Source organism: Schistosoma haematobium, chromosome ZW (genome assembly GCF_000699445.3).
Source record: "Schistosoma haematobium chromosome ZW, whole genome shotgun sequence".
Lineage (NCBI taxonomy): Eukaryota > Metazoa > Platyhelminthes > Trematoda > Strigeidida > Schistosomatidae > Schistosoma > Schistosoma haematobium.
The window spans coordinates 12,330,175-12,345,411 of NC_067195.1; the positions used below are offsets into that span (position 1 = coordinate 12,330,175).

At 38.3% G+C, this 15,237-nt stretch overlaps 1 protein-coding gene across 4 annotated transcripts in view; it reads left to right on the forward strand.

Annotated features, from left to right (window-relative positions):
• Positions 1-5,224: 5,224 nt before the first annotated feature.
• The window catches only part of CHAF1A_1 (Chromatin assembly factor 1, subunit A), a 28,268-nt gene continuing 18,255 nt past the window's right edge, over positions 5,225-15,237 (forward strand). The window contains exons 1-6 of one of the 4 annotated variants that reach the window (XM_051210425.1): positions 5,230-5,275; positions 7,164-7,286; positions 7,323-7,453; positions 7,525-7,663; positions 7,703-7,974; positions 13,302-13,593. In XM_051210425.1, coding sequence (XP_051070416.1) covers positions 5,258-5,275; positions 7,164-7,286; positions 7,323-7,453; positions 7,525-7,663; positions 7,703-7,974; positions 13,302-13,593 — 975 coding nt within the window. In that variant the 5' untranslated portion in view covers positions 5,230-5,257. Of the gene's footprint in view, positions 7,975-13,301; positions 14,921-15,237 lie in introns of those variants that run through there. The other 3 variants (XM_051210424.1, XM_051210423.1, XM_051210422.1) reach the window with 3 other exon arrangements.

Genomic DNA, 15,237 nt, shown 5'->3' on the forward strand with positions numbered 1-15,237 from the left:
TATTTTTTCTTCCGGCAACTGTCTGCCTAATTTCCAATTTTCGAGTTCCATTGCCAAACAACAAGAACAATAATCCGGAAACTTACAGTGAGCTTAAGCTATAAAGTTTCTGATATTTTAAGCTCGTTTCAGACTGTTAATAAAATGAGGGTCACGTATTTATCTGAACATTGATTTTTACTAAATCAACTGAGTGACGAAATAAATAGCATCACAAACACCCTGGAACTAGTTGCAATACCGAGTGTTTAATCCATTTCCTTTTGAATCATTACTACTATTCACAAATTGCCCTATACATGTCAAGTTCATTTAATTGTCTCTACGCTTACAGACTGTAATATGCATTTGCGTGTTTTTGCAACGTGAAGTAACTTTCTGTACCTTAATATGAATTGTTAGTAATACCTGTTAATTGATCAAAATATCCTCATGTATTTTGTCTCATGTAGTTATCTGCATGTTTTCCGTTATTCTCTCCAAGGCGGCAGAGTTTAACAATTGTACATTGGATCGTACTGTGACTTTTGCTTCGGTGAAACGCGACCATAATGTCAGTAGTTCAGCTGTATGCAACGGCGAATTAAATAATGAAAGACACATCTTTAGCCTTGATCAACGAAAGCCCCGACAAGGAAGATTGAAGAACACAAAGTGTAGTTACCAATGAGCGGTATTATAGGTTAAAATACAAGAGAGGAGAAGGAATAAATAAATGACTGTCCAGTTAAGCGCTGTGGAGAGAATTTCAGCGTATTGTTTTCGTTAATCTGACAGTTGCGCCGATCGTTCGTTTGGACATTATCTGTGTAACGGTTGAATGAGTAAATTCAAAGATATACGAATACTATGGTGGGGTTTGTGGGGAATTCTATACCCCTGTTGCATGTAAATAAACGAAAAGCGGGATCAAGATGACGTACATTTAATTAGGGAGTCGGCTCATTGTCTGCTGTGTAAGATAAGAGTAAATGCACAGCGTACTGTTTGCATCGGTAAGAAGGATAACCACTATTGTACCCAAAGTTTAAAAGCTGCAGAAGATGTGACATTTTCGTAAAAGGCTTACGCAGAAAGCTTATTATCTAGCGTCACGTAACATATTACTTAAGGTAATAAGACGAATTACTTGGTTACAACTTTGGCTGAGACCGCTTGTGTACATGCAATGCCTTTTTCCACAATGGGTCTACTTACAAAGTATACATATACATGATTTTCATTAAAACTTGACGGGAATGACACAATATATGACTAGTTCATTTTAGAGTAAATACAAAACGTAATTAAGCCTCATAAACATATTACGAAATAATCTAACGAAATTGAGAAACTCGCCTGGGTTATTCTCCCTTTTAAATAATGAAGTTTTGAAATAGACAGTAGTTCAAACTTAGATTACATGCAAGGTATTGTTGATTTATTTCTTGGTTTGGTGTTACGTTGTAGACAAATTTTGTATGGGTCCAAAAGTGATTTGAGCTAAATCCGTAGCACTGCCAGTGTAGATCACTAACGCAGATGATCTGCGCCAAATGTTTGGGGGCCTGCTCAGGTTAGACGGCGATGGTGTGATCAGTCAGTTGACGTCGAATGCACACCTCGAGGCTAGTACAAAAAATGGACTACCCCTCCGTCATATCCAGGTACTACCGCTGCTTTAACGACCATACGGCACGAGCAACCTTATTACAGAAATATATTGGTAAGAGTAGGTACAACAGAGTGCGACCACCAAACATGGGCCAGTCCATGGCGTGCAATTAACTGGTGCAAGTTGGTTGTCCTTCACATTGATGAGAAGCGGTGAATTGTTCGGCACTCAGAGACCCAACTGTCAGATGATTTGGCTAGGACTCATTGACATTTTACTGGCCCTACAAATCTAAACGTCGATAGGCACAACAAAGGAACTCGTCGTCGTCTGAGACTACACTCTATGGGCCATCCATGTAAGGTGATCAATTCCTCGCCAATATACCGTGAGCTTTGTCATATATATATCGTTCAAATTTCACATTTTGACACATTCGAAACTTTAACTCCTATTTCCGGTTATCAAGTTGCTTCAATTTTACTATTGTAGTAATGATAGTAATTATTGAGTGCTTTTACCAATAAATATATATGAGTTAAATGCTCTTACCTAGTGGTTGTCTCACGTTACCGCCAATTTTTCACTCGGGTTCTTTTATATTCTCCTAGGACACAGCACAATCATACTAGACGCAAACCTACCAAAGACTGAAAGTTACAACATCACGCGGATGGAATTAATGACGATCGAGAATACCGCATCAAGGCAAACATTCATTTCACAGAGAGACTTTGATTTATGTGACCTTTTATCGAAAAAAACCTAACAGAGTGTGTTAAGTAAAACAAGAGTTCATTATTAATAGCTTGTAGCGTGGCGTCGAGTTGGGATTAACTATGAACACCACTACCAAGAAACACGTGCCAAATAAATCAGAAGGCGTAGGTTGAACGTAACCAAAGAAACCCATAAAATCTCCGAGAAGCCAAATACCGGAAGGCAATTAATGGACCAAGTCGAAATATATTTGCTGGCGATCTCGTGGTATCGAAAGGATACCGAGATCGTGCCAGGATACAAGCTTGGTTACAGAACGTAACCGAATTCGCGCGAAGTTACAATCAAAGTGTGAGTATAAGAATGGAAGCACAAAATAGCTGCCATTAGCACAGTTAAACAAAAGCACATTAAAACAAACACTGGTACAGTTGGTTATAATAAGAATTGTTTCTATTAAACCAGTCGTGTTCTCGTGATAAATGATGAGTCACTACAGGAGCCCCCCGCTAGAAAGGGTCTACACTTTCGATAAATAGCGGTTTGAATCGTGGGACTGATCGGCTGACGAGCGATTGTAGGACGGAAAGATTGGCGAACAGGAAAGCGATCGTTGATCGTCGAGTTGCCAACGTAGGTCGTTTTCGGAGAACGGTACCAGGAGCGATGTGCTGTATTTGTTGCTTGAGTTGGCATACCACACCAGAGTGGTTTGTATCCAGAATCCGAAGATTGCGTTCGTAGGGAATGCGGACCAGAAACGCTGCAGACGTAGGACGAAACCACGTTGAGCCAAAAGACCAGAAGCGACCATAACGACGAAGTGCGAGACCAAGCGTATGCCAAGCATTCGAAACCAATATATCGACTGAGTGCGTTGACAAGAGCATGGGTGGCCAATCCAGCTTTCGCCAAAGTTGACTGGAGTCGACGGAATCAAACGGAGATGGTCGAAGGCGTAGGCTCAGGAAACAAAAAGAAAATCAAAAAAGAGAAGAGTGTAGCATGCGTGTAGTATAGGAATAACCCTACACCGTATCGTTTGTTAACTGTGCGGCTAGTCGCGGAAGCGTACGGGCAACCGTACTCAGCGACTGGAACGTGACACGACAGTCTCATTCATATCTCGTGAGCCTGCAATCTCATCCGAGGTCAGAGGCTGCGTGGTCTGCTGATCTGGACGTGAGACTGTCGTCTCGTCCGTAGACGGTGCAGATGACGCGTGCTGTTGACTGGGACGTGAGAATGAGTTCTCAGGTGCATCTAGCGTGGGACCTGAAGAAGATTTGAGGATCCCACTAGGTTTGGTAGGTCTAGCATTGAATCTCAGGGTGTCAGATAGGGCACTGTCATCGACGTGTGCTGGTTTGAGACGATCAATGCTGACGATCTCGACGCGGCCATGTCTATCAACCTTGAAGGTCTTTTCGTGACGAGCGATCACGTGAAAAGGGCCTTCGTAAGGTTGTTGCCAAGGTTTGCGTACCGAATCTACTTGTATGAAAACATGTGAACAGGTAGATAACTCTCGAGGGAGAGCGACCTGTCGATGTTGTATTCGAGTTGACACCAGAGACAGCGTTCGCATAAATGCAGACAGTCGATGGACGTAGTCTGATTTACCGAAATCAGGTCTGCTCCGTGGTGTGAAGAATTCCCCGGGCAGACGCAATGTCGTGCCGTATACAAGTTCAGCGGCGGAACATCGGATACCTGCCTTCAGGCTCGTTTGAATACCTAAGAGGACGAGCGATAAGGTTTCGTACCAGTTGTCGTTCTCATGTGCTCGTAGAGCACTTTTAAGTTGGCAATGAAACCGTTCAACTCAACCATTTGATGCTGGGAGGTAGACGTAATTGCGTATGCGAATGCATTCCGTACCAAGCAGCCGGGTCAGCGAGGAGAATAGTTAATAGGGGAAATTTTCTCGAATAAAGCGTGGAATTCATCGTCACGCGAATAAAAAGTAACAAGGATTCGGTACACATAAATGGAAGTCTATTATATTAATACTATTCTTATCGTTATCTGTCATGTCGAGTATATTATATGTTAAAAAATATGAAAATATACGACAGACGTGGATAGATAAATCATAGACTCACCGAATTGGCTTCTTTGGAAGATTTGACCAGAGGTTGCGGCGTGTTCCAAACTTTGGGATCACCAATTGTAGCGTGGCGTCGAGTTGAGATTAACTATGAACACCACTACCAAGAAACACGTGCCAAATAAATCAGAAGGCGTAGGTTGAACGTAACCAAAGAAACCCATAAAATCTCCGAGAAGCCAAATACCGGAAGGCAATTAATGGACCAAGTCGAAATATATTTGCTGGCGATCTCGTGGTATCGAAAGGATACCGAGATCGTGCCAGGATACAAGCTTGGTTACAGAACGTAACCGAATTCGCGCGAAGTTACAATCAAAGTGTGAGTATAAGAATGGAAGCACAAAATAGCTGCCATTAGCACAGTTAAACAAAAGCACATTAAAACAAACACTGGTACAGTTGGTTATAATAAGAATTGTTTCTATTAAACCAGTCGTGTTCTCGTGATAAATGGTGAGTCACTACAAGCTTATGATGGAGGTTCATAAAGGTTTCTGGTTTTAGAAACGAAGGTAATTTGCTTACATTAAGCCGAGCTCGCGAAATTGATGTAATGAATCCATTTAAACCCTACGCTGCCTCACCGTTTCTTTCCTTTAGTTTTCGGTTTTTACAAAGTGTTGCTTCTTATTAGAGAGTCGGAGTAATTACTTTTGCAACAGGAGAGTTTTATTTCATTTTGTCGCAGGATTATACAAGTTACTAGTTATTTCAGATGAATGAGCTATTTTTTTCATTATCTAGTGATTTAAAATCCTGAAGTTTATTAGTTTGTTTGCACATCTTGGCGGTGTACCGTTTCATTTGCGGGAAGTTTAGTTTCTTTGGCTATGGGGCGGACTGACTCTGTAAGGTCTTAGGGATATTTAACTTCATGAAAAAATTCCAGTTAATGACACTTTTTTGTCCTGGTCTCTTGAAAAAGCGCTAGCGTCATCCATCTGTACATGGTACTTTTGAAGTTGTAAACCACACTACAGGACAGTCACTGTAACCTAGTTACGATTCCCTCCTTTTTGATGTCTTAATTTACTCATGTCGTTTTGAGTTGGTTATTCATCTTTATAGTTGAGGTAGCTTCTCAAATTACACTGAAAAGAATTAAGGTTTTGAATCTGACATTTCATAGCGAGGTGTGGATTTACATTTCATTATTCGTTACCTAATAATAATTATGCTTTTCTTAGTTGTTTCGAACTGTCTTAAGGGTGTAGTTTTTTGATAATATAAAAAGCTAGCCTTGTTTGAACAACAAGCAGGAAGTGACCTAAATCTCCACTGATGAATGTTCATGTTTGCTTATGGTCTAATTAACAACATGAGTAGCATAGGAGTCAAGATATGATGCTATCAATCAAATTAAGGAAGAATAATAATAACAAACGTGATTCGAAGCAAAGAACGTTCTCAGTAAAAAATGTGGAGTAATATCGGAAATCAAGATTTTCCGAATATAAAGTGTAAATTTATCTTCGTCACAGTGATCGACTTTTAATGAGCTAAATGTCATCCCATATGCTTCTTTTTGGGGAACCTCAAGACTGGCCATATCAAGTTGTATGTGATAAGTAATGATATTTGTCTTGGTGAGCTTAGTTAATTTAATTTATGTATGCTGAATTACAAGCTTCTGTGTTCTGTTCAAACGTAAACCTTGAAAATGCAAAAGGTTCTCAGGATACGTTTGCCAAACAGCCCCAATTATTTGCTAAACTTTTTAAGACACTACACAACTGTCGATGATTTGTGGAAAAAAACTGGAAATGAGTTATGTTCTATGTTTGGCTTGAATTTATGCAATTACTTAATAAGTACCTATTTACTCAGTTATGAAATGCCTTAGTCCTATGGTTAAAAAGTATATATTTGGGACTTGTTGTAGGGTGGCGAATACCAGACAACCTGGTGAGACCTTACAAGGAAACAATGACAGTTCAGGATAAACATACTTTTGGGAATTTTACTGATATCAAACTGTCTGAATACTCCGCCAATCATGGACGAAAGTAGTATCTAACCTGTCCATGAATCGATCATTTTTACTGCCTAGTAGTATATGCATTACAGGTTGGGGATTCTCCGTTTCTAATGATATCCAGAAAAAATATATACTGATTAGTTGGAATATCTTATCGAAGCGTTTTTTTATGGTTGGTAGTGCTGGGGGAATGTCCTTTGGGATTTTTCACGTAATATTTACAAAAAAACAAAAAGTTTACTTATGCCAATATTTGTTCGTTCAATTTCTCTAAGTCCTGAACTATGATGTTTGCAGCACTTGAGGAAATCCCATTTTAAGAACCAGGTGTTCCGCTATTTCTGCCGACTGAATTACAATTGTCCACAGTTAAAACATAAGATTAGGTGATAATTTTTCGCGAAGCTGTCAAAGATGTGCACCAGTAAGCATATTTAGTTATAGTTATCTAGCTGTCAAAATTCTTATTTTGGAGGGAAATAGATGACTTAGCAGTTAACGGGTATTCTAGTGTAAGAGCTTGATCCATACTAAGGCACGTTTTGTGGCGAATTCATGACATTTTCTTGTGTCTATAGTGAATATTATTCCTCGGAAGTATCGTTATGAAAGATTACTGAAAATACGAAGTATGTGTTTGGGTAATCAATTTTTGTTATTGTGTTCTATTTTTACTAAATGTGGTTAATATTACATTACTGGGTTTTACATCTGAATACTTTGTATAGACGTGTTTTCTCAAAAATCTTCTTACACAGAAATCAACTGAAAAGATCGTCACAGATTATCAAAAGGCACATAAACGCGCTGAACTTGAACGTTTACGTATAGCCAGAGAGCATCAAAGGGAACTAGAAAGAAAACAAAAAATATTGGAGAAGGTTTCTCTTTTCGATTATTTAAACACTTCTGACTAGGAAAGGCAACAACGAGAGAGACAAGAAAAGAGAGATGCTGAAGAACGTAAGAAAGAAGAGAAGCGTTTGAAACGTAAGGAAGAGCAGCGCAAAAAAGAAGAGGAAAGGGAAAATGAACGTAAAAAGAAGGAGTATGTTTCATGCTATTCAAATTTCTTAGTTTTGTTTGTCTTCGTTATTCAATACTCATTTTTTGTTTTAGGGAAGAAAAACGCAAGAAAGAGGAAGAAAAACTGCAAAAAGAACAAGAAAGGAAAAGGGAAGAAGAGTTAAAAACCCAGAGAGAAGAAAAACAACGGGCAGTTTTGTTAGGATTTCTTGTGAAATCAGAAAGCAAAAAGGTCTTGTAATTTTCCTTTAATGTTTTATTTGTTTATTAGGAAACCAATACCATCTCTTGTACAGACTGTGGACCATTTATACAATTTGAAGTCAGAAAAGATATGAGAATGGCTCCTTTGCATAGAATGTCACAGGCTTTACTTTCCTCAAAACGAAGCAACATGGAAAACTTACGACATGCATGGGTAAACGGAAACGACAAGGATGCAGCATCATCACTTGGGTTACTTAAGTTCGGACGTGCTAACTATCTTCATGAACTACGAACAGGACAGATATTACCATTATCCTATCCAAGTACCTGGCCAATGTACGTTGTCTTATATATATATATATATATATATATATATATATATATATATATATATATATATATATAAGACAAATATCCATATCAACCACTGCTAGTTATCATCAGTTCAAATCACAGTTTCCTGTGAACGACCATAACAATTAGTGTTTATTTGGAGAGCGTTTAGTATATCGTATTAACATTTGGCACCTTCGGTAGTAGAAACTGATAAGATCTATTTGGTTATGTTGAGCTCATTTCCTGACCATAGCTGCTACCTTGACATGATGATCGGGGTTAGATATTGGGATGATCCAATCTATTTATATTGGGTGGAACACTTGTTCCTTTAAGTCCTGTCATACCGTTCAGGTCGGTTTTAGAGCGGTAAGATCAAAAACAGCAACTTAGGGTCCATGGACATAGTTGTACTGCTGACTGCACAAGGGTGTGACGACAGTAATGTGTTCCCCTCAAATAACCATAATCTATAACGGTACTTCATTCTCAAAACAAAAGGGTTTAGAAAAGACACCCTAAACTTAGAATACCTCATCTTACTCTACGGAGTTTTGACTTCCGCGGTCGGGGCTTTTGAAATACGAATCTAACACATCAAAAACTCCTCACAAAAGGTTGATGTGTAACCGGCCTCAAAGAGTTGTCCCCTGGGTGCTGTGGTCACGCTCTCAGGTCGCTAAGGTCATCACTAATACAGTTTTTCCTCCCAGCCTTATCAATAAGAAGCATCTTTCCGCGGTGTGGGGAACCAGGAAGTGACAACTACCTTCATACCCGTAGCAACACGTGAGATCACCTCGGTCATAACCAGACGCCATCTTCACTAAATATCACTTCTGCCAACTCTCACCTTCTGTATTTGACTTCCTCAACACGTTCTGTCAATACTAACGATTCGAGTTCACAAAATGCCATTCCAGATCACCTAAAACCTCGCTTCGAACCATGTGTTGCAGCTTTAATGCCCGAGCCCTATGTCCAATTCGAACAACAGAGGTCACTGACTATGATCCTAGAATCTCGTTCCATCGATTTATGCTGTTTATATGATCCTAGCTTGGTGATTCACTTGACTTCACCCAGCCAATATAGGGAGCAAACGTAATATACTCTTTACGTATCTAGAGACGCGACAGCAACTCGTGATCTTTCCGGTATAAATATAGCAATAAATCTGAACAAGAATTTCTTATCGAGATTCCCATCAACAGTTGCTTATTTGGTGTCCATCTCAATGGTAAGATATAAACTCAGAAAGGCGAATACGTTGTTGCGTTTTATCGTTTCTGTCTATGGTCCCACTGACCACTTTCCGTATAGAGTAAATAACGAGTTTTACTGGAAACGTCATGATCTTTCCCAGAAAGCCACGCTCTCAGTATTATTATTTTTTAAAAATTATCTGAACACATAGATATTGGTACAAGGAGGCACCAAATACATATGCGCCACACAAATCTCATTTGATATGTGTGAGGGCTACGATACTGTCCGGGTGCCCAAACCGAAGCAGGTGTTCTTAGGGGGCCACACCCTGAACCTTCGATCTGGGAGTCTGATCTACAAGGCGGTGGAGCAACGTGAGGAGATTCAGTTCCATGGAAGCTGGTGACCAACTATTGGTTCATACGCCATTTCTTCCTTCAGGATACTGGAGCCCATGTACATCATTGGTTTTAAATCAGGGTTTTCCAACTCCCCTAGGTGGACTCTCCATGTCCACCAACCCGGTTAAAGCTCTGGACATTCGCTTTTCGTCCTCTCAATTTCGTAAACAATACCCCCGCCACGAGAAGGCAGTCAGTAGGACTTCCCTGGCAGAGGCTATATACGCGTGACCATGTGAGAGCACTTCGAGAGGGAGAGCGGACTCTCCCCACTCTCGGTCGTACCACGGCATTTGGGGGCAAAAGCACTGAGCCCGACGTGATATGGCAATCGTTGCAGCGGATTTTTACACTATAGCTAGTAGTATGAATCAAACTAAAAATTCGTTTGGGTGGGTCGTATAGCGTTGTAGCTCAACAAACGGATAGCAACGACTGTCTGTCTTAATTTTGCTCAAACAACTAATTATTCCTAGCAGGTAAAAACTTAAAGCACAACGCTAGGTATTATCTAATCTGGCGGCCCACGACATTAATACAAAGATGAACACACATAGGTCATATCACCATCAGCCATTGTTAGAGAGACTCAACAGAAAACTAACTCTTCTACTGGAGTACATGCCTAGACTCAGATTATGCCCCATCAGTAGTAGTGTAGTGAACGAGAACACAAGTGGGGACAGTCGGATATATTTGAATACAAAATTACAGAATCACTTAATAAAATCTGAGAGCCATACAGTAAATACTTCATTTGCAAAATGTCAATCAGTCGTCTCATGTTTCATTGTTCTTTCGTTTCCACGTCAATCATTCTTTGTTCTCGTTCTCTTTTCTTTGATATCCTTAACCTTCTGCCTCGAGGCATTTCACTTTCGATCGATGATACATACTGCTTATATGTGTCGACATCAGTAGCACACATTTCTGTTAGTTTTACTAGACGTAATAAGGTCACAGAAAGGAAACTCCTTCGATATCAATTCGAATATGAGAATGTGAATGAAATATTCAGTTAAGAATTAGCCAAGCACCTAGTTGGTTGTAGGGAAATAGTTCATTTTGAACAAGCTTGGAAAAGCATCCATGCAGCCGTAAATACAGCAGTCATATCTATTAACAACTAGCTCACATGTCCAGGAAAGATCAGGGGATTCTGGCAGCATGTACTGGATTAATAGAGGTTCGAAAACATCCTATCGAATAAAGATAAAGAGCAACGACAGCTCAAACTTAAACTAATAAAAGGTGTGAGACTACCTTGGTAAAGGGCCAAGCTATTATTCACTCTTAATCTAAGATTAGATAGATGGGCAGAACATTTTAGGGAATAGTTCAACTGACCTCCAGCTGCTTTTCAGTTACCCTCTATCTCCAACCGACCTGAATGGCAAATCAACATGAGTTCTTCGACCCTTAATGAATTTGGAGAGGTTATGTATACTCTAGAATGAGAAAGCTGCAAGCCCTGATGTCTCGACTCCAGAGATCTTTAGTGATGATGGTTCAATTTTAGTGTCTAAGTTGACTGAGATCTTACCTGGAGTCTGAGAATTAGACGCAATCTGACTAGTCTCGATAACTGACCATTATAATCTACAAAAAGGAACAAAAATCCTCTTGTGATAACGACAGAGGAATCAGTTTGATTAATGTGATGTCTAAAATGTCAGCTTCAATAATCGCCCAACACTTAATTTGTTCTGGTAAAGAATAAACCGAGTGAAACTAGGCCAATTTTAGAAGTGGACGCGTTTGGATACACCAAATATTCACTCTTCAAGTTTTCGAAAATAGGAATGCTTACCGACACCCGACTATATTGGTTTTTCTTGAACTTAAGACATCATTGGACTCTGTTGACCTAGGGGTTTTATGTCAATGTTTGTTATTGAAAGGAGTATCAAAGTAGATGAACCTTATGAAAGCTTTACTCAGACACAATTGAACAACTGTCATCAGAACTGTTAAATTCAAGTGGGATTCATCAGTTCTACCCACTATTTCCGTTTTTATTTAATTTTGTCATCTATGTTCGCTTCAAATTAACAATTTACTCGACTTTTCAGGGGTTAATCTCCTACTGAGAAGTTCTCTTACTCTATGGCTTTGATACATGGTTTATGAGGGTGGGAGACATGTGTAGGTTGCAGGCTTTCGATCATATTTGTTTTCGAGAGATTGTTCGCGTATCGTGGAGCAATTAAGCAGGTATTGTTGAGAGTAGGGACAAGTCGGTTGATGAAGAAGTGTTTATGACCTCGTTGAGTGATGCTTGTTCGTGCAGAAATAGGTTGAAAAACAACGAGGAGCAACAAAACAAAAATGAGGTATCACTCGACCTTACTGACTGCTGGTCGGAGCCATGTTGCTAAGTGTAGATTACCTGGTTGGGGTCCGTAAGATAACCGCTACCCGTGGTTGAAGTGGTTGAGTGACATGGCTCACAGTCGATCTCAGTGGCGCGCATGCATTCACATGCTACCTCTATAGATCAGTGTTTCCAATATTCCTCCATACATACCTTCCCATCAACTTTTCGAACCACATTCTTAATGTTTATTCTTTCTTATTATGGTTGCTGCTACATTATTTCGGTTTCTCTGACGTACATCTTGTTAATTTCATTTCGTCGACCTAACGTGATATGGCAACTTAGACCAACTCCTGTTTGAGCCGGGCTCTATGTTGATATCTATTTTTCTGAGTTCACCCTTATCAAGCAGCTTTCGTTGACATACATTTTTGTCTGTCTCTTTGTTGATTATTTCTAACTGGCTGTCCCAAGTGCTAGTTGTTTGTTGAAAAATTATTAATCCAAAGACATTTAAATTCCCAAACGTAACTCTTAGAATCTGAAGTTTACCGTTAAGTACACTAATTTTGTCTTTATCCACCATTTGGTCCTGTTGTGTTTCGGTGTGCTTTGAATACGGCGAAATTTGTCATAATCTGATGGTGGGATGATTCACTGGACGACTGACGGCAGCAGATTTTCCATCAGTAATCTGCACTGTGAATGGTTGTTCGATGTTTAATGGACGCCTTGTTTCGTCGCAATGTCTTCCAGAGTTCTCTCTGTTAGCTCCAACTGAAATAACTACAAAATTTTTCAACGACCGTTTTTGATTTCAATAGGCAATAATTCACACTTAAAGTTTAGTCTTGTCCATATAGTAGTCGTTCAAAACTATCATCCTGAATAACAGCTATTGTAGCTCCTAGTTTTATATTGTTTCTCAGTGTTTACCCCTTCATTGAAAGGTGACGTGTTTTCATCTTTTTCACTGTCCATAGCCTATATTTAAGTTTAGACAGCTATTGATTTGTAACTTTTGACAATGTTTCCTCAGTATTTTTTTATTCCCTTCGCTCTTGGTGGTAAATAAGATTTCTGATCAATTTGCTTTTTAATTCGGTAGCTCTTGCGATTTCTTTTAGTTTAATTATGGTTTCTATCACCAAATCAAATAATTTGAAGGACCATTAAAATCTATGAAACACTAAGTCTCTGTTTTACTTTAGCTTGAAACACAGTCTGCACTCATAATTTCAGAGAATGTTAGACGAGGCACTAATATTTCGTTGTCTACGGGAACTATTTTCACGAATTCAAAAAGAAAACACATCAGAAAACTTATTACTTTTGTTAAATATGGTGATTGTCCACTCGCTTTATGAATGAAAGTATCTTATTTCGTATTTCATATCTAGTGAACCTCCCGAAGTTCAATATCTTGGAGATAATATCTACCCTGTTATAAACTCGATCGCTTTAAAACAACATGGCAATCGTGGTAGTGGTGGAACAGTATGGCTACGTGCAAAGTTATTCCAATTCGTTGAAAATTATCGACCTGCATATTATGGTACATGGCGACGTCGTAGTTGTATTGTTACTGGGCGTAGACCATTTGCTCGTGATGATTATCAACTTGATTATTCCATCGATTCAGATGATGAATGGGAAGAAGAAGAACCTGGTGAAAGTATCACGCAGTCTGATGTGAGTTAATTCATTAGAAATGATAAATAAACAGTTTTGCTTTGTTAAAACAATACGTAACGTAAAATAGCAAAATATGATGCCCGATAGTATGTACTTTACATTTGCACTGATAGATCTGTCCAATGGGTAGTATATATTCCAGATTATTGACTGGACACTTCGAAATTGGAAAACGGATTATCAATGAGTAGGAAACAATCCATAAAGTATATTCGTTATTCTTGTAACCTCTTTTTATATCCTTGATCAAATTTTACTCACAAGTTTTGGTACTTTATTGTTTTTTGCTATTTTAAATGACAAAAGGAAATTTCCAGTTAATTTCACATGTATTTATTCATTTAAATGTTACGACTGTGAAAATACAGTGTAGATAAAAAACGGGTCTTTTCGCTCAATATTTGGAAAAGTTTACACCTTAACTATCAATGTCAAATTGTTAGGCACCGGTTAATAATTCAGTTACTACTATTTGACAGTGAAATAATACTGGATTTTCTAAGTTAAAGCTTTAAACATACCATTGGCATAAATTTTAGTGAAGCTACATTTATTTTAGATTGATAAACTGAGTGGTAGACTTTTATTTACTTTGTCTTTCAGCTTATTTTTACGCCTTTTTTTGGCTGTTTTTTTTGTAATCAGTTCAATGTAATTTCACGTGATTTTAATTGTGATCCGAGTTATATGTGGTTTTACAAGTTGCTTAGTTGAATATAGCCAGTACTTTTTTAAAATGGATAGACACATGTAGTGTTTTCGCTTGCAAATTACCCCTAGCCTTATCAATGTTTTCGCCTACTCGAAAGAATTTAGATGTGTTAGTTATTTTCACACAAAAAATGATCGTTTGCTACAATGATAAAACATAAAATTTTCGATCTCATCTCTTTCTGTTGACTTCTAGGTGTATATGTGTGATAGTTTGGGTAATGAAAATGTTAACCTTCATCAACTGAAGAGTAGTAGAGCCATGCTATTCATAGTTAACTGTCGTCTATCCCGATGCGCTACACTGGCCATCTTGATAATAAATAGCCTAGCAAAAATTTTAACGTTATTAGACTAAGACATCTAGGATCCATTAAGCCATTAATTGTTAGTTCCATGCATATTGACAGGTGTAGATCTTCTGATTGAGTGCCTTAAAATAATTGTAGTTGATATGATTGAAAAGGTGGGTTGAACGGTTTCATAATCAGTTCTTTGAAGTGAAGTAAATATATTTGTTCTTTACACTGTTCATATGATCATTTTGTGCATTTCATACCAAGAGTTGATTTGTTTCTTTAAAATTACAGTCTTCATGTTGAATTATTTTCCACTACTTCTGACATTATTATGTTTCTTGTTTCTGATCTTGTTGATTTTGTCTTATTTCGTTTATGTAATATGTGACAGTTTTGACCGATAAACATTTTGAATTCCATTCGAATTTTTTCTTAATTATTTGTTTATTGACTTACATTAGTAGTGCCATGTGAATTACTGTAATTCAATTAATTCTTTTTATTTTAATTATTTAGTTCATCTGCTGGGAAAATACCAGTCCATTCTGCTATTTATATGAGAATTTTGTACACCATGCGGTTTTTGCACAGTTTATTCTATTACATATGATGTATTTTTGTATGACAGTTA